The 27,458-nt window shown below is 37.6% G+C and overlaps 1 protein-coding gene across 7 annotated transcripts in view; it reads left to right on the top strand.

Moving 5' to 3' along the window:
• PDE7A (phosphodiesterase 7A) overlaps positions 1-27,458 on the top strand; it is a 137,760-nt gene that overhangs the window by 70,147 nt on the left and 40,155 nt on the right. For all 7 annotated transcript variants that reach the window (XR_004735424.3, XM_078352528.1, XM_017965370.4 and 4 more), the window contains 2 exons: positions 20,152-20,303; positions 22,437-22,500. Coding sequence is in view for 6 of the 7 variants with exons in the window: in XM_078352528.1 (XP_078208654.1) it covers positions 20,152-20,303; positions 22,437-22,500 (216 nt within the window). In the remaining variant the exon portion in view is untranslated. The remainder of the gene's footprint in view (positions 1-20,151; positions 20,304-22,436; positions 22,501-27,458) is intronic.

Raw genomic sequence — 27,458 nt, 5'->3', positions numbered from 1 at the left:
TGAGACAGTCTCACTCTTTGCCCAGGCTAGAGTGCAGTGGCTTGATCTCAGCTCACTGCAGCCTCCGCTTCCCAGGTTCAAGTGATTCTCTCACCTCAGCTTCCCAAGTAGCTGGGATTACAGGTACATGCCACCACACTCAGCTAATGTTTTTGTATTTTTAGTAGAGATGGGGTTTAACCTTGTTGGTCAGGCTGGTCTTGAACTCCTGACCTCAAGTTATCTGCCTGCCTCAGCCACCTCATCCAGCCAGTTTAACCCTAGGCTTGAGTTTATGCACAGTAAAGTTGATCTGCCTTGGACTTAATGACCAGGGGGATAATCCCCTCTTTTCTTTCCAGATATGAATCTTAAGGTTTCTTCCTTGTGGGGTATTTCTTTTCTCCCTTGCACTAGTTGAAGATATATTTATGTGAAGGCAAAGTTGTTCTTTTTTACCCCTCTTCTTCTCTGTGAAGTTGGATTAGGACACCTGTGATTTATGCCACAAACCCATTCACTTCCTATTGTCTTAGACTTGGCAAAGGTACAAACACTAAAGCCACCTTGCAGGATGGGTTCAAACCTTCAGAGGTACTGAAGCTTTGAAAGACTATAGTGTGTCCTCTACTGTATATAATTAAAAATAAGACTGTTTCCCCTATTGATAAAAAAGTTTACATGCTGAAATAAAAATAGTTTCTAGGTGTTTTGATTGCAAAATCAAAACAAATTGGATATGTGTATTAAATTCATTGAAGCTAGAATTTTCTGTGCGTACAGCTCCTCAACCCACTAATTTTGTACACCTCTTTACAAGGTGGGGTTTGTATTTTACCCCAAACTCACTGTTAATTTTCCTGTTGTAAAATTGTCTGTTTCTGTTCTTTCAATTACTTAAATCCAGTCTCATTAAATTCTTTGGATTTTTGTATGCTAACTTAGCCTGTCATATTCATCTCTTCTCTGCCTCCTTATCTCTTCTCCTCCTTAAACTAATCATTTATCACCACTCTCTGAGGTTATTCTGGTATTCTTCTAACTAACCATTATTGCTGCTTTCAGGATATCTGTCCTTTGTTTCTTTCTTTCTCTTTTTTTGAGACAGAGTCTCTCTCTGTTCCCCAGGCTAGAGTGCAGTTGCTCGATCTTGGCTCACTGCAGCATCCACCTTCCAGGTTCAAGCGATTCTCTTACCTCAGCCTCCCAAGTAGCTGGGATTACAGGCACCCAACACCATGCCTGGGTAATTTTTGTATTTTTAATAGAGACAGTGTTTCACCATGTTGGCCAGGCTGGTCTTCAACTGCTGACCTCAGGTGATCCACCTGCCTTAGCCTCCCGAAGTGCTGGGATTACAGGCATGAGCCACCATGCCCAGCCAGGATGTCTTTTCTTTGATCCATCCTCTGCCCTTTACCCAGGGTCAGTTCTTTTTAAAGAGAGAGCTCAAATTATGGAGGGAGATGGATATTACCATGTTAAAGACATGATATTAGCATATTTATTAAAATTGTTATTCATAATTTTGTTTATTTCTTCTTTGTGCTGTATCTGTGAGGTGCTGCTGAATTTTTTTTAGATGCTGTAATAGTTTTAACTTGTTTCTGGAGTATGGTTTTCTCGATGTTGAACATACTCTGTTTACTAAATTTACCTAGAAATTAGACATCTACATTACAGTATCGAACTTTAAAAATTTTTTTATACGTACAGTTTGTTTAAGCAATGTTTGGGTTTACATTATGAAGATACATTATCCTGTGAGCCAGCTGACATCCAAGATATCTGGCCAGTTAAGGAGCAATTACAGGCCCCAAAATTAACAAGAACATGAACTATTTTATTATGTAGATGCCACAGTCTTTTTTACCATGAATTATTGTGGTTTGGATTGTTATTGTCACAGTCCTTATTCTCTTAAGGCCTATAAATTTATCTCCACAATAGGATTTGCTATAGGCCTTCTCGTCCAGCAGGTTCTGACTTTTAGAGTCTTTTCTGAAAGGGTATCAAGAGGCAAACGAAGACAATCAGTTGAGCACAGAAACATTAAACACAAGAAACAATGCCCTCACATCTAAACAAATTTCTATCAAATTTAGAAACTTAATAAGCTAAGGAGCTGGTGGAAGAAGTTCAAATTGTTACATACAGACTTTGTAGAGGGCAGTTTGGCAATGTGTATTACTTTTAAACTTTTTTTCTCTTTGATTTCACCACTAGAAATGTATGCAAAGGGAATAATCATATATAAATGTTAATGTATATGCAAAGACATTCACTTTGGCCTTGTTCATAATAGGAACATGTATTAAGTTACAGTATTATTCACTGAAGTGTTTAGAGGTTGATATGGTTTGGCTGTGTCCCCACTGAAATCTCATCTTGAATTGTATCTTCCATAATTCCCATGTGTTCTGGGAGGGACCTGGTGGGAGATAATTGATTCACAGAGGCAGTTTCCCCCCATACTTTTCTCTTGGTAGTGAATAAGTCTCATGAAATATGATGATTTTATAAGGAGTTTCCCTTTGGCTTGGCTCTCATTCATTCTTGCCTGCTGCCATGTAAGACATGCCTTTTGCCTTCTGTCATGATTGTGAGGCCTCCCCTCTTATAAACTACCTGTGTTATCAGACTAAAACAGAGGTGAAGGACTAGAGTGTTTATAACCTACCCTCAGATGTTCAGAAGAGTTAGGTGTCTCACACACACACACACACACACACACACACACCCCGCAAATAGTAAGACAAATGTTAACAGTGCATATCTAAGTAAAGAGCATTCTTGGCTGGTGTGGGGGCTAACGCCTGTAATACCAGCACTTTGGAAGGCCGAGGCAGGTGGATCACCTGAGGTCAGGAGTTCGAGACCAGCCTGACCAACGTGTTCAAACCCTATGTCTACTAAAAATACAAAAATTAGCCAGGTGTGGTGGCACATGCCTGTAATCCCAGCTGTTTGGGAGGCTAGGGAGGCTAAGTCACAAGAATTGCCTGAACCTGGGAGGCAGAGGTTTCAATGAACTGAGATCACACCACTGCACTCCAGCCTGGGGGACAGAGCAAGACTCCATCTCAAAAAACAAAAGCGAAAAAACTCATCTCTAGTCTTCTCTAAATTTGTCTTTAAACTTAATAAATCAATTTTTAGTTGCACATTATTTTTAACTTAGATACTAATATCTTTAAACATAAAAGAATTATAATTCCAGTCCACATCCCCATTAGAAAGTCTGATGTGTTCTTTTGAAAGATCCTGGCATGATTATTAAATAGTAATGGAGGTTGTCAGCTTGACAGTTCTCTTCATGGAATTTGCCAAAGCTCATTGACGTCATCCAGACTGGAGGGCTTGGTCTCTGCCAACATCCGACAAGATGTAATACAAGGAATATGTTTCTTTACAGTGTTTCTCATGGCCACACAAATGCAGTTTTTTCCATTTTCTTTTTGCTCTTGGGACACAGTAATGTTCCAGTCCATGTAAGTATGTTTCACTCATAATCATGAGCTCTGTATTCATTTTAGCAGTTTACTTCATCCCATGCTAGGGCAGGCCGGGGGGGTGGGGAACCTTTCAAGATATTTACACTGTAGCCTAAAAGCTCTTAACTTCAGGTTTTTTGTTTTATTCATCTTTATTTCTGGTCTCTGGTCCCTGCTGGCTCTTAGTAGAGACTGAATATATTTTTCTTGCATTGAATTAACTATGGTTATATATCTCCTACAGTTAGATTTTTTTAGGGGCCTGTTTGTAATTCTTTCCATATAATCTGTATTAACTGTTAACCAAGTTCAGGTTAACTTGCCAGCCTGTGCTTATAGCTATGGTATTGTAGACTAAGATCTTGCTGCCTTTCTGTTAAATCACGTTGTCTCATATTGTCTTTTATTACAGTGACTGTATGAAAGCATACAGAATTTTCCCTAAATTTCCCTTAGTTGCTCATGTACATTTGATTTGAAGTTGTTTCCTGTTTTTCTTGTAAGACTGTATTAGACTTTGATTATTTGTTTCATACTTAGTTGTATTATCACATGAAAGAACGTGTTTCATAAAAGCTTATATCATACTGATTATATTGTCTTAGTTTATCTCAGTCTTTAATATTTGGTAACTCTCATAAAGGATAGATTCTATTTATTTTGAAGCTTTTAGTGCTTTTCCTCTTTAGGTGTACAAATTGTTTGCTCAGCACTTCCCTCAGCCATGCAGTTTCTTCATTATAGTATTTTTCTCTTATCTTAACTTTCATACTGTACTGCATGGTCATTACTTTCCTATTCACAAGCATACTTTTTTCCAGCCATTATCTGTTTGGTCTGCTAAAGCAGCTATCCATCATTTGTAATTTAGTCTCATTCAAACTCGAGCTTGCCAGCTTGTGCTTTTAGCTATGGTATTGTAGACTAAGATCTTATTTGTCTGGAGGGTCTATTAAATTGTAGTTTGTTCCCAATCATTCATTTCTCTTGAAATCACATCAGGTTGTTTCAAAGCCAGCATTTCTTTAATATTTCATGGCGCTATCCCAGGAAACAATTCCGTGTCCCTTTTTCCTGTCTTTTATGTCACCCATGCTCCTATCTCCTTTCTATTATAATTCCTTACAAAGTGGTGCTTGTAGAGATTAGCACTGCTGTATTGAATTGCATTAGGAAACAGAGGATTCTGCCCCATGTCTGTGTAGTTTTTTTAAACTTTTATCTAGTTTACAGGTGGTTCAGAAATGCCTACATTTGAGAACCACTAATCTTTGTTTCTTGTTTGTCCTAAAGTTGAAGGAACAGAGTGTTCTGTCTTACAGATACCTTCCCTAACTTGATGCATAATTACAGTATTGACCGGTATGTATTGGACCTTAATACAATTTAATGGTAGTTTAATTTTACTTGTGCTTTGGGAATTTGGTGACTTGGAAATTCAGCTTAAGGCTTTATTTTGTATGTTAAGTTTTGAAGGAAGTGCATTAAGACTTTTATGCTTTCTTTTCATTTTTCTCAGCTTACTTTAATAAGGGAATTAAGAATTTAATGACTGAGAAGCTAGGCTATGTTCGACGTCTTGAGTTTCAGCATAAGAGGGATCTGGTATATCCTATATCTATAGGATTCTATATCCCAGCTCTGAAGAGTAATAATGCCTAATCCATAACAATAAGAGTAGTCTTTTGATACGGTTTTATGTCTCCTATTTTATTAAATTTTTTTCAAAGTGAACATTGAATTCTGCATAATCTAAAAATCAGATCAATGTTGTATGTATAACCAATAGAATAGCTTAAGGGAGGAAATATTGGTTATACATATAACATTGATCTGATTTTTAGATTATGAGTGGCTAATTTATTTCTTTGGTTCATACCGAAGTTTAAGCTGTATATTCATTTTACACACACACACACATACACACACACACACACACACACACACACACACACACACACACACTCTTTATATAAATATAAAGAGATGGAGTCTCACTATGTTGCCCAGGCTGGTCTCGAACTCCTGGCTCAAGTAGTCCTCCCACCTTCGCCTCCCAAAGTGCTGGGATTATAGGTGTAAGCCACTGTACCTGGCCAATATATTCATTTTAAGGTAATGAGACTGTGCATATTTTGAAACATTTTCAGTGTTTCCAGTTATTTCTGCAGTACATTAGTTTTCAGGGTGAAGTTATACTGTCATGAAAAATAAATCTAGTTTTGTTAAAATAAATAGTATGAAGTATTTAAAAATGTTTGATATTCATAATAATGACCATGTCTAGTAATTTTGGTATTTTTTCTTTTCCAAAAATGCACAGACATACTGCATATATTATCTAATTTAATCTTTATAGCAGTCTTGTGAGGCCTATTTTATAGATGAAGAAACTGAAGATTAGAGACCTTAAATAACTTGTTTAATGTCACAAAACTAGTAAAAGTGGCAGAATTGGGATTCAAACTCAAATGTGTCTAACTCCTAAGCCCCTGTGTTCTCATGTAGTTTGCTGCTCTGCCTGTCCACATCAGCACATGCTGCTCTGCTAATGACCATTGCTCCAGACACCTAGCTGCTTTTCCTCCATTCATTCATGCATGCTAAATGTAAAAATTTTTCTAAGAAAATGAGTCCCATAGATGTAGGATAAATGTAATTACCCAGTGTTAACAATAGGCTTTTAGATACCACTCCTGTTGTTTTTGCGGGAAACCAAGAGAAAGAAAGGGAAGGTTAGAATATAGAACACCTTCAGGTTTGTTTTAATACCAGCACCATTCATTACCTTGCCCTAGACTAGAGTTAAAACCTTATAGCACTGAATTTAAAAAAAAAAATTCAAACAAGAATCTCCAAGGGTAATGTATGATTGGTATCTACATGATTAAGGTGACAGATACGTGGCTGCAGGGCTCCCTCTTGTGGACTATTAGAGCAAGTAATGGTCTGGTCGCAAGAGCCAGAGGCTTTTCTGTTAAAGGCCTCTTTTGTGACATCGGTTGTGGGAAAACATGGAATTTGGGTGACAGAGAAGAGTCTGTGGAAGAGTCAGGAGTAATACTGTTCTGGTTATGTTGTAATACTGTTATGTCATAATACTGTAATACTGTTCTGGCTGGGTCTCCAGCCCTTTTGTTTCCTTGATCTGCATCTTCTATTTCCTGTCTGCTTTCTAACATGAGGCGGGAAAAGCAAGAGAAAAGCATGTCTTTTACATGCACCTGCTATCCCATTTTTAATGATTTGGCTTAGAGAAGCTAAGAATGGTGACTAGAAGTAATATTCGTGATCAGTAAGTCACAGTGTTCATTTAGTTTTGGTGGAGGCTGGTAGTTCGTTCATGGTCACATAGTGAGGTAATGTGATATTTTAGAAAAGAGCCAGCAAAGCCAACTGCTCTTTAATAGTAACTTGATTAATTCACTGAGCCCTGTTGGGTTTCTAAGCTGGATTGGAATGTAGGTAACCATGTAAACTAGCACAAGCCTGGCACTTAAAATAAATAGTCTAGGCTTGATGGAAGCGGAGCTTTAATAAAGGCAAGTTTAATCTATTGTGTATTATGCTATGAAATAAATAATAACTTGTCTCATGTCACAGAGTGACCTCATGAGAATATTGGTAAAAGGGCCAGGTGTGGTGGCTCACGCCTGTAATCCCAGCACTTTGGGAGGCCAAGGGTGGATCACGAGGTCAGGAGTTCAAGACCAGTCTGGCCAACATGGTAAAACCCTGTCTCTACTAAAAATATAAAAATTAGTTGGGCATGGTGGTGCATGCCTGTAATCCCAGCTACTTGGGAGGCTGAGGCAGGAGAATTGCTTGAACTGGGACCTGGGAGGTGGAGGTTGAAGTGAGCAGAGATCATACCAGTGGACTCCAGCCTGAGCTACAGAGTGAGACTCCATCTCAAAAAAAAAAAATATATATATATATATATATATATATATATATATATATATTGGTAAGAGGGTGAAATTTTGTTCGGATGAAAGTACTAGTTAAATTCTTATGGTCATTCTTGCTTGTTCCCAGTTCCTCATGTATCCTCTCTCCTGTATTTCTAAATGATGCTAATTATTCAACTCGATATCCTTTCCTCTCTGTAGTGGCCTCTATTTGCTTTTTTCACTCAGGTTTCTCTAACCCACTGACAAAATATCTGGGTACAGCCTTCCCAGCACTGCCCTTCTTTCTTTCCCAATAACAGGAGTCTATAGACTTTTCCAAAGTAAGAATTTTATGTGTAATTACTCTAGGGAAACAGTGTCTGTGTAATGAGGGGAGTGGGGGCAGGGAGGAAACATGAAGAAACTTAAAATTTCTGACACTCCTGAAGTGATCTCATGTTTTATCCTTGATTTATAATTCCCGATCCCTCTTGTTAGGTCATATTCTGGAATCAATTCCAGGACAGTTCTGGAAATCTCTAATTTTCTTTGAGAACTTTGTCTCCAGTTTGGCATGGTTTTTAGGCACTATGAAGTATACTCCTATTCCTTGTTCTGCTTCTGAAGATTTATTCTAAAGGAATCTATTAGGTTGTATACAAAAATGTGATTATAAACAATTGCAGAATTGTTTGTAAGCAAAATAAAAGTTTGAAGCAGTTTTACAGCAAAAAGATGAATGATAGGTGAATGATAATAATTTCATACATTAGACTAATAAATGGCTAGTAAAAGTGATGTCACATATATTTATTGGCATGAAAAGATACTTGATATATTCTTTTTTGTTTTGTTTTGTTTTGAGGAGTCTCACTCTGTCACCCAGGCTGGAGTGCAGTGGTGCAATCTCGACTCAGTGCAACCTCCACTTTCCGGGTTCAAATGATTCTCCTGCTTCATCCTTCCAAGTAGCTGGTATTAACAAGCGCCTACCACCACGTCTGGCTAATTTTTGTATTCTTAGTAGAGATGGGATTTCCGAGGCTAGTCTCAAACTCCTGACCTCAAATGATCCTCCTACCTCTGCCTCCCAAAGTGCTAGGATTATAGGCATGAGCCACTGTGACCAGCTGATAAATTCTTACATGAAAAAAAAATACTGTTACCTTTCTCAGATAAAAGAAAAATTATATGTATACATACATATAGAAAATAATTCTTAAAAAAAAAATCTAGAGTACCAGGGTGTTAACAATGGTAGTTTCTAGACACAGGTAAGTTCTCACATGCGACCTTTCCCCATTCTCAAACCTAGGCTGAGCAGAATAGAGGTTTTGGGGTGTCTCATCCCAGAAAACACCTTTAGGAAAAAACTCCTTTTAAAGGAAAGGGGTGAATACCATTCAAAATGACAGAGTAAGAACCTTTCCACTGAAACAACTACCCAATTAGAAAGAATGACAAGAGTCTACTATTTCAGCACTCTGGGCCCTAATTGGACACTTACAACCACCAAGAGAGTGCTTGATGAAGGTAGAGGCCACTGTTTTTTTGGCAGGATGGCTTGGGTGAACCAGTGACCATCCCCCATTCCTCAGCCCATGTCCTGTGGGGTTATGACCCATATACCTGCAGTATCTGGCTGAAACCAGGGTGGGCAATGGGGACCTTGGTGTTCTAGTCAGTCTGACAGATCCCTGAGGGATTGATGCAGATGTTTCTCAAGATTTGGACCTCTTGGCTGCAGGGGTTTCCCCCAGTGGCATCTATCATATTTAAGGAGCTAGTACTCTCCTGACCCCCTCACCCCCATTTTGGAGCCAGACAGTTAAGGAAATCTGTGCCAGATCACAAGCTGACTGTAGAGATAATGGAACAGAAACTTCAGTGATTTCATTTCACAAGGAATAGAAACAGGCAAACAGATAAGCAAAGGCAAAGATAGTTTAGAAAATGCGGGCCGGGCGCAGTGGCTCATGCCTGTAATCCCAGCACTTTGGGAGGCCGAGGCGGGTGGATCACGAGGTCAAGAGAGATCGAGACCATCCTGGTCAACATGGTGAAACCCCGTCTCTACTAAAAATACAAAAAATTAGCTGGGCACGGTGGCATGTGCCTGTAATCCCAGCTACTCAGGAGGCTGAGGCAGGAGAATTGCCTGAACCCAGGAGACAGAGGTTGCGGTGAGCCGAGATCATGCCATTGCACTCCAGCCTGGGTAACAAGAGTGAAACTCCGTCTCAAAAAAAAAAAAAAAAAAAGAAAAGTCATAAAATGCAAGCAAGTATTCCCATGTGCCTTCCTGAGGTCCATGGAATGAGTGGATCTGGGGGTGCTGCCGCTGAATTAAGACATGTTCCTTTGCTCCCTCTCAGACACATAATGGCGGTAAGAATAGTTCTGTTTCTCTGCAAGAGAGACAGACTGCCTATGGCTATGGGACAGATTCCATGGTTAGAAGGCCCTGAACATAGCCGGCAAGTGAGACTGATGCTGGTAGCCCTGGGACGCATGGGATAGACCTGATTCAGGAAGGGGTTTTGCTTACCTGTGGAAGATGCAAATCCTTAGAGTGCCATTAAAGAGCTAGAACTGAAGAAACTGCATGGATTTGGATGGAACATACTGTACAGCCCATAATGTTCAGCAATGAGCAGACAGATAATTTCCTCAGAGTACAGTTTGAAAGATAAGTAGAACTGGCAGTTGAAACACTGTCTATAACAGAGGGAGATGAAAGCACAAAGGGCTGGCTTACTCACTGTCATGAGTATGTGCTCACATTCAGCGTGAGTGGGACTAAAGGAGTGTACCCACAAGATTTTTGTCTGTTTTTCTGGTTGATCTGGTGAAGAGGTGTTGGGGAGGATGCTAATATGACTATAAATTCTTGCCAAGGGAGAAGTACACTGGTATAACAACTTTAGTTTTTCTTTCTTTCTTCCCCAAATCACCTGAAAACATCTTTTTTTTTCCTTCTACCTGATACAGTAGTCCTAGGACTACAAGTGCTGGAAGCAAGGATTATTTCTAAATAAGAAAGTGTAACTGTGTTTTTAAACCTTATGTCAGAATTCCTGAGGGCCTAGTGGTGGATTGTGCCTTCATCCCATCTGGCGAAATTGGGGCTGAGAGAGAATACAGCTGTAACGCCAGGTGGTAAAAATGGCTCACTAGTTCAGAACCTTTGTAACCCTACCCTCTGTGAATGGGAACGGACAGAGGGAAAGGTGCTTGCCAGACTAGTATTACGACCAGCAATCTGAACCAGCACAGAGACTAAACTTAATGCTCCTTCCAAATGTGGAAACATTTGAGTAAAAATAAATGACAGGTGAAGAAAAGGAGGACTAATAACTGAGGCTAAAAAAATGAATAAATGGGTTATAAATTGAGAGAAATCCAATATTATAAGTGTTAGAGCAGGAGACAGCATTACCTCTTAGCTCAATTATTCCGGATGCCTGAAGGGATAACGCTGTATGTTTGTCAAGACTACTCCTGCTTTTGGAACCTGACAAGATCTAAAAAAAGCCTACAAACCTGAGTCTCCCTCACCCTGGGAGATAGTCATGCACTATGATGGACTGGATTATTAGTAATTGTGTATATTCTTTTGATGTAAAAGATCCGTGTTTGAAAACCAGGGGATGGCCTGCAGTATTATATGTTTTTGCCCACAATCCAGCTCATAACTTCCATAGCTCTTGTTACAGTCATTTGTTGTTATGTTGAGTGGGGCAGGCCTCAGGAGCAGGCCTCAGGAAATACAATTTCTCTGACCTTCTCTTGCCCTCCTTTCACCTGCCCCAAGGTAGGACTGTAATGTTTCCCCACTTTTCTGATTGTGGGTGGTAAGACCTTCCATAGAGAGAGTCTTGCGCTGTACCCTAGGGGAAGGAATGCTGACATTATGAAGCTTACATGAAAACCCAAGAGGACTGTGTTCAGGGAGCTTCCACATAACTGAACACCTGCAGGTTTCTGGAGGGTAGTGTGACCAGGGAGGGGATGGAAGCTCTGCACCCCTTCCCCATACCTTGCCCTGTACATCCCTTTGTCTGTATCCTTATAATATCCTTTATAATAAGCCAGCAAAGTTTTAAAAAATATATAAAATGCATGGCTCCAGCCTACAACAAGCAAAAATAAACAATCCTGGAGGAGTAAAATAATTCAGCTTCCAGAGCTTCCCCATTGTAAAACTCAGAATGTTCAGTTCCCAAGAAAAAAAATACAAAACATACAGGAAAATATAGCCCACAGGAAAAAAAGAATTTGATACAAACCACCGCAGAGGAAGCCCACACGTTGGAATTACTAGTCAGAGATGTTAAATTAACTATCTTAAATGTTTACTGAGCTAAAAGAAAACATGGACAAATAACTAAAAACAGGGAAAACAATATGAACAAAACAAGAATCTCAACAAAGATACAGAAATTATGAAAAGGAACCAAACAAATTCTAGAATTGAAAAGTAGAATAACTGAAATGAAAAATCGGCTGTTGAAATCTTTGAGCAGGCGGAAGTAAGGATTAGCAAACTTGAAGGCAAGCCCATTGAAACTGCCCATTCTGAGGAGTAGAAAGAAAAAAAAAAAAGAAGAGAAATGCACGGAGCCTAAGAGACTGGTGGCACCATGAAGTGTACCAATACATGAATCACTAGAGTCCTAGAAAGAAAAAGAGGCAGAAAAAACATTCGAGGAAATAAACTTCCCAAATCTGATGAAGATATGAATATATACATCCAAGAAGCTCAGTAAACTTCATCAGGACAAACTCAGAAATCCACATAAACACACTGTAGTCAAATTGTTGAAACCCAAAGAGTAAGAATTTTGAAAGGAAGAGATAAGCAACTTGTCTTGTACAAGGGATTCTGGATAAGATTAATAGCTGATTTCTCATTAAGAATCTTAGAGGCCAGAATCCTAACATATTGTCAATCCTGAAGACAAAAACTGTCAACCACGAGTTCTATATTTGGCAAAACTATCCTTGAAGAATGAAGGAGGGTTTAACATATTTCCAGACAAACAAAAGCTGAAGGAGTTAATTACCAGTAGACCTGTCCTATATAAGAAATGCTAGATTCAGCACAGTGGCACATGCCAGTAATCCTAGCTACTCGGGAGGTTAGGGTTAGAAGATCTCTTGAGCCCAGGAGTTTAAGGCCAGCCTAGGCAACATAGTGAGATCTCCATTTCAAAGAGAATAAGAAATAAATGCTAAAGGTAGTTCTTTATGATGAAATAAAAGGGTATTAACAGTTACCCAAAGCCATAAGAGGAAATAACACTGGTAAAGGTAACTACACAGGTAAATATATAAACCAGTATTACTGTATTTTTGGTTTGTAACACCTCTTTTACTTCCTACATGATTTAAAAGGTAAATGCACATAACAATAATTATGTCTGTGTTAATGGACGCAGTCATACAGGATGTAACTTGTAGCAACAAGAGAAAGGGAGAGGACTGGAGATACATAGGAGCAGTGTTTCTATACTATTGAAATTAAGTTGGTATTATTCAAACTAGGTCTATATAAGTTTAAGGTATTAATTGTAATCCCCAAGATAACCACTAAGAGAATTTAAAAAATAAAACAGGAAAGAAGGGAATCAAAATGATGTACTTAAAAAATATATATATACTAAATTTTGAAAAGGCAATAATAGGCCAGACACAGTGCTTCACGCCTGTAATCCCAGCACTTTGGGATGCTGAGAGGGGTGGATCACCCTAAGTCAGGAGTTCAAGACCAGCCTGGCCAACATGGCGAAACACCCATCTCTACCAAAAATATAAAAACTAGCCGGTTGTGGTGGAATGCATCTATAGTCTCAGCTACTTAGGAGGCTGAGGCAGGAAAATCACTTGAACCCGGGAGGCGGAGGTTGCAGTGAGCCAAGACTACACCCCTGCACTCCAGCCTGGGCAACAGAGCAAGACTGTCTTAAAAAAAAAAAAAAGTAGGCCATAATGGGAGAATTAAGGAACAAAAAATAAGATATATAGAAGACAAAATGGCAGGAGTAAATTCTTTTTTATTGAAATTGCATTAAATGTCAATAGATTACATTTTTCTCTATTTTATTTTTCATTTATTTATTTATTTAGAAACAGTATCTCACTCTGTTGCCCAGGCTAGAGTGCAGTGATGCAGTCTCAGCTCAGTGCAACATCTGCCTCCTGGGCTCAAGCAGTCCTCTCACCTCTGTCTCCAGAGAGTAGCTGGGACTGCAAGCATGCACCACCATACCCAGCTAAATATTTTTCTTTAAAAGCAGAGATTGGCAGATTGGGTTAAAAAAAAGAAAGATCACTGTCTATATGCTGTATTAAAGAGATTCACTTCATTTTAAATACAAGGACACAAGAAGGTTGAAAGTAAAAGAATGAGAAAGGAGATACGTGATGGTTAATACTGAGTGTCAACTTGATTGGATTGAAGGATGCAAAGTATTGATCCTGACTGCGTATTAGGGTGTTACCAAAAGAGATTAACATTTGAGTCAGTGGGCTGGGAAGGGCAGACCCACCATCAATCTGGGTGGGCACCAGCCATCTAATCAGCTGCCAGTATGGCTGGAATATAAAGCAGGCAGAAATACATTAAATGACTAGACTGGCTTAGCTTCCCAGCCTACATCTTTCTCCTGTGCTGGAAGCTTCCTGCCCTCAAACATCGAACTCCTAAGTTCTTCAGTTTTGGGACTTGGACTGACTCTCCTTGCTCCTCAGCTTGCAGATGCCCTATTGTGGTACCTTGTGATCATGTGAGTTAATACTTAATAAACTCATATATATATATATATATATATATGCGCTATTAGTTCTGTCCCTCTAGATATCTATCTATCTATCTATCTATCTATCTATCTATATCTATCTATCTATAGAGAGAGATATATATATCTCCTATTAGTTCTGCCCCTCTAGAGATCCCTAATAAAATATACCATGCAGATTATAACCAAAAGAGATCTGGGGTGACTAGATTATTACTGGCAGACAGTATAGACTTTAAGTTTTGAATAAAAGGTTATGAGATAAAGGGCATTGTATATTGACAAAAGTTTTGATCAAGCAGGAAGATATAATTATAAACATATACATATCTAACAATGGATTTCCACAATCTATGAAGCAAAATTTTAGAGAACTTAAGAGAGAGACAATTCTACAATAACAAAGACTTTAATAATCCACTTTCAGTAATGGATAGGACAATCAGATAGAAGATTAATAAGGAAATAGAGCACCTGAGTAACACTATAATCTAGTTAGAGCTACCAGATGCAAAGCATTCAATAGCAGAACACAAATTCTTCTCAAGTGCACGTTGAATAGACCATATGTTAGAATACAAATCTTAATTTTTTTTAACTCTTGGGAGACACAACTCAGTTTTTTTTTTAGCACAAATCTAAATATTTATTTAGTACAAAGCTAAACATTTCACTTTCCACATCTAGTCTAGGATCTAGGTTAAGCAGGGTTCAGCGCAGTCTTTCTGGGCCCAATTCGGTTTAGAGAAACAGCAGAGGCATGATCATAAGAAGCAGTCTGTCTCATTGGCAGAGAAAGAAAGCCATTTGGGTAGTAGAGCTTAGAGGGATTTCCTCTGCTCTCTCCCAAGACCTTCCTTTTATTCCCATTAAGAACTCAGTACAAAGAGTTGGCCCAGGAAAATACAGCTCATTCAATAATGACTCTTACAAAAAAACTGGCACAGCAGATAATTAAGTAAAACATTGGAAAAGAGTGGCAGAACTTAATGACAGAAGAGCACTTAATGGAAAAGTGCTGCCATAGAGCTGATGACAATCGTGACTAAATTTCCTACCACTCAAAAAATTAAATGAAACAATAGCCTTACCATAAAGCACAAATTTAAGAACTCAGTGAAGAGATGATAAGACAACAAAAGGAGGTGATTTGAATGAAGAAATGTGAACATTCAGAATCAGGAAGTAGTAGAAGTAAAATTGAAATATATCATGGAAAGGAAGACAGATTTGGAAGGTGACACGGTAGAATCTATACTGAATACAGTAATGGGCATAGTGGATAGAAATGAGAAAAGCAAACATAGTTAAAAAGAATTGGAGAGAAAGTGAGATATGGAAAACAGATTAAGGTGGTTCAGCATAGACAGAGTTTCTGATTTTAAAAAGCTAAAATAGTGGAACAGAGTAGATATTTAGAAATACAATTCAATAAAAATTTCCAGAAAAAACAGAATATTTAAATTTGCATATTGAAAGAACATACCAGCTGAAAATGACCCAGAATGGTTAACAGTGAGATAGATCTTAGTAAAGTAATTGGACTTCAGAGAGAAATAATTCTGTGGGTGGCCGGCCATACAAAAAGACCTAGTCACTTATAAGGGAGAAAATAATGAGTTTGCCTTAGATTTTGCAAATTCTAATGCCAGAAACAATAAACCAGTACCTTCAAAGAAAATCAGGAAAGGAAAATGAGAACCAAGAAAGACCAAAGACTACTGAAAAAAAAATTGAACATTCAATAATATGAGTGAAATGTATTGCTGTGAAATAATTTTTTTATGAGCACTTGAGGAAACTATAGAGGATGAACACAAGCAAACAGATAACTGGAAAAATTAAGATAAAAGGACTTGTATTGAATATATTCAATTTCTAGAGCTAAGCCTAAAATGAAAGTAGAGATTAGGGTGAAAGGAAAAAAAACTATGCCCTAGTAACTAACAATACTGGAAGAGGAAAGGGGAAAGAAGATGGCATATAGAGTGACTTCCTTATGTACAATAACTGAAAATTAAAGGATGGTATCTCAAGCTGACCAATCAAGTAGTAGAAATATAAGCATATTTAACAAAACAGAGGTATTTTTGCAAACCGTAAAACTGGAGCAATGCCCTTCAGTAGAGGACTGGTTAAATAGATTACGATTCATCTGTATGATAAAATACAGCCTTATAAAAGAATGGGGAAGGTATCTTTGCACTGACAGAGTGATCCATGATAAAAAGCAAGATGCAGAACAGGTTGTAAAATATGCTACCATTTATGTAAAATAAGTAGAACAATAATATGTGTTTCTATATATTTACCTTTTTTAAACTCAGGAAGGATACAATGGAAACTTTAAGATAAAGGTTACCATTTTGGGATAGGGCTTGAGAGTGGTTGTATGGGGGACACATAGGAGGTGGAATTTTTCATTGTTATTTTCTTCCCTCTTTTCTTATTTTGACGCATGTGCATGTATTACATATTCAAAAATTACATTAATGAAGAAAAACCAGACATCTTCTGTAAGTTCTGGTCCTATATTAAATCTTAGATAAAACTTTGAGGTAGTTTTAGTTGGCATCTCTGCAAAATCTCATGGATTTTCATTCTTTTCCAGAATATAGTCTTGTTAAGTGTAGGCTTCCTGTATGAGGCCCTCAGACCCTATAGATGAAAACATTTTTCTTTGAATGACCTGCTATTTCATCTAGACAAGCTCCCTGTCCTTTCTTAATTTGTGTGTGACAGAATCAGTAATTGTTAAGGATGGTTCTGTATAATTAAGTGAAGGTTCATTTCTTATCCTGTTGTGTAGGTTTCTTTAAGTGATTAGTCTTGGAAGGCATTGGGCGTCCATGATGAGTGATCATTTCCTTGTGAGTCAATATCTAATATTCATTTGCAGCTTAACTTGGTCAAAATAGAACTCTTGATAATGAATCTTAACTTCAGGGCTCTGTGAAACACGAAACAGATTATTTTTTTTTCCAGTTAAGGAAAATGAGATGTCAGAATGTTGTGACTTGTCAGAAGTTACCCAGAAAGTAAGAGTTAGGCAGGGGAAGATACAACTATGATTTCATGGATGGGGCCTTGGCTCCCAGACAGTACCAACTGACTTAACTGTTGATACTGTGTATCCTGCCTTGGTGATAGAGCACAGTGGATTGAATTGTTAGAGTTTCCCCTTCATTTTTTGGACCTTATGCAGTTGTCCTTGCAAAGAGATTCTCAAATTCACACACATATGCACACGTACATACACACAATGCGATTCTAATTCACACACATACTATGTGATCCTAATACACACACACACTCTTTCTCTCCCTCTCCCCCTCCTTCCCTCCCTCTCTCCCTCTTGCTCTTTCTCTACCTCTTTCTGTTTCTCTCTCTCTGCATTCCTAATTGCCAATAATAAAATTGTTACCTTTTGTGTGTAATTTAAGATAAATCAAAGGGAATGCTCATGAAGTGGTACTCATGACCTTGAACTCTGCTTTAAGTTACTTTTCATAATAAATACAAGTATTCTGCAACATTTTCTAAAATTTTTCTAAATATATTGGCTCTAATGCATTAATTGTATTGAATTTTTATCTTGATTTCTAAGGCTGTATTTGTTAAATGCAGATGATAATCTTTGCCTTCTTCACAGGATGGTAATGATTACTAAGTGGGATAGTGGATGTGAACATACTTTTGTAAAACTGTAAATTGCTTTACAAATACAGAGATGGTGGTACTAGTGTTACATTAATTAGATCTTATGGCCTCTCCATATATTCATGCCATGCCATTCTGTCCCTTGCAGATCCACTTTTTTTAGTAATAAAATTCTAAGAGTACATTATATACTTAACATTCCTTTGCATTAGCTTTTTCCCTTCTGTTTCTTTTTCTGTCCATACCTTCATCTGAAGTAAAGACTATTTGAATAATGATGTACACAGATCTTTATAATGAACAGTAAATAAACAATGCTGTAGATATAATTTTAAAACCCTTGTGAGTAAACAGGCTTTGTAAACAGACCTGTGCTTTTTAATCCAGGTGTCACCCTATGATGACTATGTGACCTTGAGAAAGTTATTTAATCTCTTGTAGGTTCAGTGTTCTCATGTGTAAAGTGGGGGATAATGTTTATCTTCTGAAGTTGTTGATGACTAAATGAGATTCTTTTTACAAAGCACTCAGAACATTGCTTTCATAGAATGTAATCTACCCTAATATCTTCAAACAGACCCATTCTAGTTTAAACATGATCATCACTTGATATTAATAGTTTTTACTATTTTGGTTCTGGTCCTTTTTATAAAGTAAGTTACATTGGTAAAGATCAGAAATTTAAGATTCACCGTTGTTTTAGATACTTGCCGTTTACTCACTGGCATGAAAAATGGGAGAAGTAAATCACATAACTGTGCATTATTTTACTTCTGGTTTATTTATGTGTATAGGAACCTTAAAGTGCCTCAGATTTTTTTAAATAGTATGCATTTATTAAGTATATTTTACAATTACCTGCTATATACTTTGCATTACTGTTAGGCTTTGGAATACAGAAGTGAAAAAGATAGTTGATGTCGTATTGAAGGTCATCATCTGTTCAAGGAGACAAATAAGTAATTATAATATCAGAAGAATTATAATAGCTTTGGGAAGCCAGAGGGGTGGTGCTTCCTGCTGCTTCAGGATAGGGGCAGTGTCTTGAATGTGCTTCCCAGGGAAGGTGACACCTGAGTCAAGTCTGCAAAGAGCCGGACTTGGAACATGAAGCCTTCTCTTCCAAGCTAAGGAAATGAAGTTCATATTAAGATGATGGAGAGCCATTAAATGCTTTTATTTAGAGAAGATGAGCAGATTGATAATTGCTGTTAATTACCTAGAAGCACACCTCCAACCAAGGGGAGCAGCATCAATTTTATCGTCCTCGACATTGCTACCATTTAACACCTGCTCCATCTCTGACTTCTGTATATATTATCTCATTTAATGCGCACCCCTTCAATTAGATATTATTGCCATTATATTATACAGGTAAGGAAACACAGAGCAATAGAGGTTAATAGAGGAGTGAGTGACGGGACATGCAAGAGAGAATATGTTTGATTACCTTCCATTTCACCTGGTGATTCTAAATTAAGAGAGATGATTTGTTGATCCTCAGTCTTGATTTTCATGTTTCATATTGTGAACATTTTACTGAATTTGATTTGATTTTAGAATCTAAAGATAATGTATATTCCCTCCAAGATAGCTTTAAGCCCAAATCTGTCATTTCATCTGGTGCCCAATTCAAGGAACTCTGGTTTATTCTAACACTAGAGGGAAAAAATTGCTGTTAGACTCACTAAAAGAGAATGTTCCAGTCTCCAGTGTAGAACTGCACCTTTTCTAGAGCATATCACCTTAAATAATTTTTAGCCCTATCCTTTAGAACACTTGTAGGATATAAACCACTTTGCTCCCCCTTCTGTTTTCTTTTCCTCTTAATTATCTTAAGAAATATTTGAAATGAAATTTCATTGGGATATGAAATGTTTTAGTTGTGTAATTGTTAAAAATCTCATATGTAACTTAGGACCTAACTTCTCTAGTAGTTTGAAACTTGTTTTTTTTTATGTTTCTGCTCCATGTTTATGTGGTATATTGAAGCAAAAGAGTAAGAGGTGATAGTATTTGAAAGTAAAAAAAAAAAAAAAAACCCTGATTATTAACCCTGCCAGTCTTCATTAGCTTTCTAAATGCTGTCAAAATTGGCCATTGATCTTCATCCTTAGTTCTTTCATTGAAAATAGAAATATAATAGAGTGAGAACTCACTTAAAAAAAGAAGATGAAATAAAGTATCTCTTCTCTTCTGGAAATGTGGTATAATTATTTAAATGAATTTTTAAAAATACTTGTACATAACTAAAAGTGATATTGCAAAGATAGCATGTGTATGATTTTGACTTGCTTTACTCACCTTTTATTCTTTTTATTTCAGCTCAATCTGAAACTGAAGTGTCTGTCTCTGCAAGGAATATAAGAAGGCTACTAAGTTTCCAGCGATATCTTAGATCTTCACGCTTTTTTCGTGGTACTACAGTTTCAAATTCTCTAAACATTTTAGATGATGATTATAATGGACAAGCCAAGGTGTGTATAGTTTTTTTTTTAAGAAAACATTAATTTTTGATAAGTTTACTGAAGCCATTTATTCCCCATATAGTAATGATTTGTAGAGGCTTTTTTTCTGTGAAAAGCAGTTAAGGCCATTTTCCAGGTTTTTTTCTTTAGAGCAGCTGTTTGTTTTATAATTAAGTATTACAGAGCAAGGGAAATTGAGTAATGACAATGTTTTCATTTGTTATTACAACATTACATAACAAGGAGATCAATAGAACATTAAACTGTAAGATCTCCCAGAATCATAATGCTGGGAAGAATCTTAGAGCTTATCTGATCTAATCACCTGCCCGTATTCCATCAGTAAGGAAACTAAGTCCAAGAGAGCACAAGGGACTTGTTTGTGCTCACCCAGCTGATTAGAGGTAAACCCAGCACAGGAAATTGGGTCTCTCCCTGTGTGTGTGTGTGTGTATACCTTTTCACAAAGGTCTTAAGACTTTTAATCAAATAAGTTTTCAGTCTCTTACATCAAGAGAGATTTTGACGGGTTAGATGTATAATTAATCCTGTTGATTTTGAGCATTATTTGCTTCATCTTTATATAATTTAAAAATAAATGTCTTACTGAAGGTCAAGGTTAAATAAACTTGTTTTTAACCAAATGAGGATTTTAAGTAATCTTAAATTTTCAATGTATTTTGTCATTATTTGACTTAATATTTATAAGACTAGATTTTTAAGTTTGCATAGGTTAAGTTTCTAAGTTGTGTAGATAAAGCTGGGATGTCTTCTTTACAGTTACATGAAAGTGAAAAAAAATGCTTCCCTGTTTAGTAAAATAAATCAGTGGAAGGTCTTCATGCTTGCTTTAAATGTTAAAAAGTTTACAAGTTCTGCCATTTAGAATGAAAATATTGATCTGTATATCATTTGTTGTTATTCATACTGTCATAATTAATGATCTCTACTAGTAGTATCTTAGTGTTGCCAATGTCAGTGTATTCATAAATGTATACAACGGTGAACCTTTGGATATAAAAGTTTTTTTCTAGAAAAAGTTCGCAAAATGTTCAGGTTAAGAATATATGGTATACAATAAAGAAGATTAAAAAAAGAGAATATATGGTATAACACTATTTGGTTTTTAGGGTCTTCGTAGGATTTGTTTGCTTGGCTGAAGTACACATTAAAAAGTTAATGTAGTAAATTGTATTATTTTATAAGCATATTCAGATAATATAAATAAATATCCATAAGTTAGTGTTTTTTAAAAAACTGAACAACAAATAATTTAAGCATGATATGGTATCCGTGTCAGATACCTAGATTCTAGAAACAGACTACTAAAGACTGAGCTCTATCACTTTATAGCTGAGCAAGTTTTTTTTTTTTTTGCTTGTTTCTACATCCATAAAATGAAATGAGAATTGAAAACAATGCCTGTGCCATGTGCAGTCAGTGGCTCTTGCCTGTAATCCCAGCACTTTGGCAGACCAAGGTGGGAGAATCACTTGAGCCCAGGAGTTTGATATGAGCCTGGGCAGCATGCTGAGATCTTGTCTCTACAAAAAAAAAAAATTAGGTGTGATAACACATGCTTGTGGTTTCAGCTTCTCAGGAGGTTGAGGCTGCAGTAAGCTGTCTGTTCATGCCCCTGCACTCCAGCCTTGGTGACAGTGAGTGTGAGACCCTGTCTCAAAAAAGGAAAACTATGTCTGATAGTGTTGTGAGTAGTAAAAGAGGGAGTAAATTAGTACCCGGAGTATAGTAAATACTCAGTAGTGTAACTTATTTTTATTAGATTTTTTACAATTTAGTTTCTAAACCACACGACATTTGAACTACACTTCTGTGATGTTGAGTGATACTAGAATTCTTGAAGATGTGCCAGCCTATAGGAATAAATTGAGAAACATAACCTTCCTGTGCATTTACTAATTGAAAAACAAAATAATGTTTCATTTTTCAAATAGAGTTTATCCCTTTGGGCATTTTTTGGAGCCAGTTGAAAAAGTCATGATTAAAAGGAGAATGATACTTGTATTTTTTTTTAAAGTAAATAAATCACTTTCCATTTACATTAACTTCTCTATGGAATAGCTACAAAATACAATGTTACTGAAATTAAATTACAGTAGGAATGTTTGGTTTTCATTTCAGTGTATGCTGGAAAAAGTTGGAAATTGGAATTTTGATATCTTTCTATTTGATAGACTAACAAATGGTAAGTGAAGAATTTGACTTACTCAAGTTAATGTAGTCTAGATTACTACATTGATGGTGCAGCCACTAGTGTGTTGCTTTCATTTACTGTGCTAAGGTTGTGAGCCCTCTGCTGAAGGAGAGAATGTATAGTCCATTTTCACACTGCTGATAAATACATACCCGAGACCGCGTCATTTATAAAGAAAAAGGTTTAATGGACTCACAGTTCCATGTGGCCAGGGAGGCCTCGCAATCGTGGTAGAAGGTGAAAGGCAGGTCTTACATAGTGGGAAGCAAGAGAGAAATGAGAGCCAAGCAAAAAGGGGGACCCCTTAAGAAATCATCAGATCTTGTTATATTACCCACTACCACAAGAACAGTATTGGGGACAGCACCTCCATGGTTCAATTATCTCCCACCAGGTTCCTCCCACAACATGTGAAAATTATGGGAACTACAATCCAAGATGAGGTTTGGCTGGGGACACAGCCGAACCATATCAGGGAGCATCATTTTGTCTCTTTTTAAGTAACTTTTCTAAAAGCCTGGAGAATCAGTCTCATAATTTTATGTTTTGATTGTTGTCCTTAACAATAATCAGAAGTCAAAAAAAAAAAAGAAAAAGGAAAAAAGGCTGGGTGTGGTGGCTCACACCTGTAAACCAAGCAATTTGAAGGTCAAGGCGGGCAGATCACCTGAGGTCGGGAGTTCAAGACCAGCCTGACCAACATGGTGAAAACCCATCTTAAAAAAAAAAAAAACCAATAATCAAAAGTTTTCATCATCATCATCATGACCTGGCTGATTGGTTGGCAACTGAGACTGCTATTATTAATAATAACCCAAAGTAAACATTATTATCTCAACATCTTTTATTTTTCTTTTTCGGTTTCTTTTAGACTGTGGCCATTTACAATGACATCTGATATTGTATGTCTATTGTGATAGCCACTGCTCAGTGGTGGGTTAACCACCTTTTGGCACAACCTGACCAACAGCAGTGGTTCCCTGTTTCAGATAGGGAATGGGAAAGAGCTGTAGCTTCTTTAGGAAGGCTTATCAGAATGTACAGAGAGTGTGAGTGGTTTGGGGGAAAATGCCCACAGGTGATTCTAATCTGCTTACCCACTCCTGGGTTTAGTTAGGTCCTGGCTGGAGGGATCATGTTTTCTTGTTCTCCTTGGGAACAGGACATGTTCCATAGGAAGAGGAACAGGGAATCACTCTTATTTAGGATAAAATTGTGGGCATAATTATTAGTGGTACAATTGAGGACCCCTAAATCTTAGGCAGTTCTATCTTTTAATATACCTTTATTTGGGTAGCTTTTCTAGAAATACAATTTTCCTCTTTCCAGAAAGTGTTCATTTCCATTTCCATTTTTTAAAAAGTTTCTTTGTGCCTATTATTTGGTTTTTTTAACACAACTAAGCATCTCTTATTTTGAAATGTTTTGTTGATTTGTATTCTTACTCACTGGTAAAAGCAGCTCAACTAGGCCAGGTGTGGTAGCACACGCCTGTCATCCCAGCACTTTGGGAGGCTGATGCAGTTGGGTCACATGAGGTCAGCAAAGCCACCCTCCTGCCTCCCTGCCTTTGTCATGGTTGTAAGTTTCCTGAGTCCTCCCAGCCATGTGGAACTGTGTCAATTAAACTTCTTTCTTTTTTTTTTAAATTTTTTATTGCATTTTAGGTTTTGGGGTACATGTGCAGAACATGCAAGACAGTTGCATAGGTACACACATGGCAGTGTGTTTTGCTTCCCTTCTCCCCTTCACCCACATTTGGCATTTCTCCCCAGGCTATCCCTCCCCACCTCCCTCCCCCCCGCCGCTGGCCCTCCCCTTTCCCCCCCAATAGACCCCAGTGTTTAGTACTCCCCTCCCTGTGTCCATGTATTCTCATTTTTTATCACCCACCTATGAGTGAGAATATGTGGTATTTCATTTTCTGTTCTTGCGTCAGTTTGCTGAGAATGATGCTCTCCAGATTCATCCATGTCCCTACAAACAACACGAACTCATCATTTCTGATTGCTGCATAATATTCCATGGTGTATATGTGCCACATTTTCCCAATCCAATCTATCATCAATGGGCATTTGGGTTGGTTCCAGGTCTTTGCTATTGTAAACAGTGCTGCAATGAACATTCGTGTGCATGTGTCCTTATAGTAGAATGATTTATAGTCCTTTCTGGGTATATATACCCAGTAATGGGATTGCTGGGTCAAATGGAATTTCTATTTCTAAGGCCTTGAGGAATCGCCACACTGTCTTCCACAATGGTTGAACTAATTTACACTCCCACCAACAGTGTAAAAGTGTTCCTTTTTCTCCACATCTTCTCCAGCATCTGTTGTCTCCAGATTTTTTAATGATCGCCATTCTAACTGGCGTGAGATGGTATCTCAATGTGGTTTTGATTTGCATCTCTCTGATGACCAGTGACGATGAGCATTTTTTCATATGATTGTTGGCGTCATATATGTCTTCTTTCGTAGGGTGTCTGTTCATATCCTTTGCCCATTTTTGAATGGGCTTGTTTGTTTTTTTCCTGTAAATCTGTTTGAGTTCTTTGTAAATTCTGGATATCAGCCCTTTGTCAGATGGGTAGACTGTAAAAATGTTTTCCCATTCTGTTGGTTGCCGATTCACTCTAGTGATTGTTTCTTTTGCCGTGCAGAAGCTGTGGAGTTTGATTAGGTCCCATTTGTCTATTTTGGCTTTTGTTGCCAATGCTTTTGGTGTTTTGTTCATGAAGTTCTTGCCTACTCCTATGTCCTGGATAGTTTTGCCTAGATTTCCTTCTAGGGTTTTTATGGTGCCAGGTCTTATGTGTAAGTCTTTAATCCATCTGGAGTTAATTTTAGTGTAAGGTGTCAGTAAGGGGTCCAGTTTCTGCTTTCTGCACATGGCTAGGCAGTTTTCCCAACACCATTTATTAAACAGGGAATCCTTTCCCCATTGCTTGTTTTTGTCAGGTTTATCAAAGATTGTATGGTTGTAGATATGTTGTGTTGCCTCCGGTGCCTCTGTTTTGTTCCATTGGTCTCTATCTCTGTTTTGGTATTAGTACCATGCTGTTTTGATTACTGTAGCCTTGTAGTATAGTTTGAAATCCGGTAGTGTGATGCCCCCCGCTGTGTTCTTTTTGCTTAGAATTGACTTGGCTATGCGGGCTCTCTTTTGGTTCCATATGAAGTTCATGGTGGTTTTTCCCAGTTCTGTGAAGAAAGTCAATGGTAGCTTGATGGGGATAGCGTTGATTCTGTAAATTACTTTGGGCAGTATAGCCATTTTCACGATATTAATTCTTCCTAACCATGAACATGGAATGTTTCTCCATCTGTTTGTGTCCTCTCTTATTTCGTTGAGCAGTGGTTTATAGTTTTCCTTGAAAAGGTCCCTTACGTTCCTTGTGAGTTGTATTCCTAGGTATTTTTTTCTTTTTGTGGCAATTGTGAATGGCAGTTCGTTCTTGATTTGGCTTTCTTCAAGTCTGGAAGAATGCCTGTGATTCTTGCACATTGATTTTATATCCTGAGACGTTGCTGAAGTTGCTTATCAGTTTCAGGAGTTTTTGGGCTGAGGCGATGGGGTCTTCTAAGTATACTATCATGTCGTCTGCAAATAGAGACAATTTGGCTTCCACCTTTCCTATTTGAATGCCCTTTATTTCTTTTTCTTGCCTGATTGCTCTGGCTAGAACTTCCAGTACTATATTGAATAGGAGTGGTGAAAGAGGGCATCCTTGTCTAGTGCCGGATTTCAAAGGGAATGCTTCCAGTTTTTGCCCATTCAGTATGATATTGGCTGTTGGTTTGTGATAAATAGCTTTTATTACTTTGAGATACGTTCCATCGATACCAAGTTTATTGAGGGTTTTTAGCATAAAGGTCTATTGAATTCTGTCGAATGCCTTCTCTGCATCAATTGAGATAATCATGTGGTTTTTGTTTTTGGTTCTGTTCATGTGGTGAATTACGTTTATAGACTTGCGTATGTTGAACCAGCCTTCCATCCCCGGGATGAATCCTACTTGATCATGATGGATAAGCTTTTTGATGTGCTGTTGCAATTGGCTTGCCAGTATTTTATTGAAGATTTTTGCATCTATGTTCATCATGGATATTGGCCTGAAGTTTTCTTTTCTTGTTGGGTCTCTGTTGGGTTTTGGTATCAGGATGATATTGGTCTCATAAAATGATTTGGGAAGGATTCCCTCTTTTTGGATAATTTGGAATAGTTTCAGAAGGAATGGTACCAGCTCCTCTTTGTGTGTCTGGTAGAATTCGGCTGTGAACCCATCTGGACCTGGGCTTTTTTTGTGCGGTAGGCTCTTAATTGCTGCCTCGACTTCTGACTTTGTTATTGGTCTATTCATAGTTTCAGCTTCCCCCTGGTTTAGGCTTGGGAGGACACAGGAGTCCAGGAATTTATCCATTTCTTCCAGGTTTACTAGTTTATGTGCATAGAGTTGTTTGTAATATTCTCTGATGATGGTTTGAATTTCTGTGGAATCTGTGGTGATTTCCCCTTTATCATTTTTTATTCCATCTATTTGGTTGTTCTCTCTTTCTTTTTAATCAATCTGGCTAGGTGTCTGTCTATTTTGTTGATCTTTTCAAAAAACCAGCTCTTGGATTTATTGATTTTTTGAAGGGTTTTTCGTGTCTCTGTCTCCTTCAGTTCAGCTCTGATCTTAGTTATTTCTTGTCTTCTGCTGGGTTTTGAGTTTTTTTGATCTTGCTCCTCTAGCTCTTTCAATTTTGATGATAGATTGTCAGTTTTGGATCTCTCCATTCTCCTCATATGGGCACTTATTGCTATATATTTTCCTCCAGAGACTGCTTTAAATGTGTCCCAGAGATTCTGGCATGTTGTGTCTTCGTTCTCATTGGTTTCGAAGAACTTCTTTATTTCTGCCTTCATTTCATTGTTTATCCAGTCAACATTCAAGAGCCAGTTGTTCCG

This window comes from Callithrix jacchus, chromosome 16 (assembly GCF_049354715.1).
Source record: "Callithrix jacchus isolate 240 chromosome 16, calJac240_pri, whole genome shotgun sequence".
Classification (NCBI taxonomy): Eukaryota; Metazoa; Chordata; class Mammalia; order Primates; family Cebidae; genus Callithrix; species Callithrix jacchus.
This window is presented reverse-complemented; position numbering and strand designations above follow the sequence as displayed.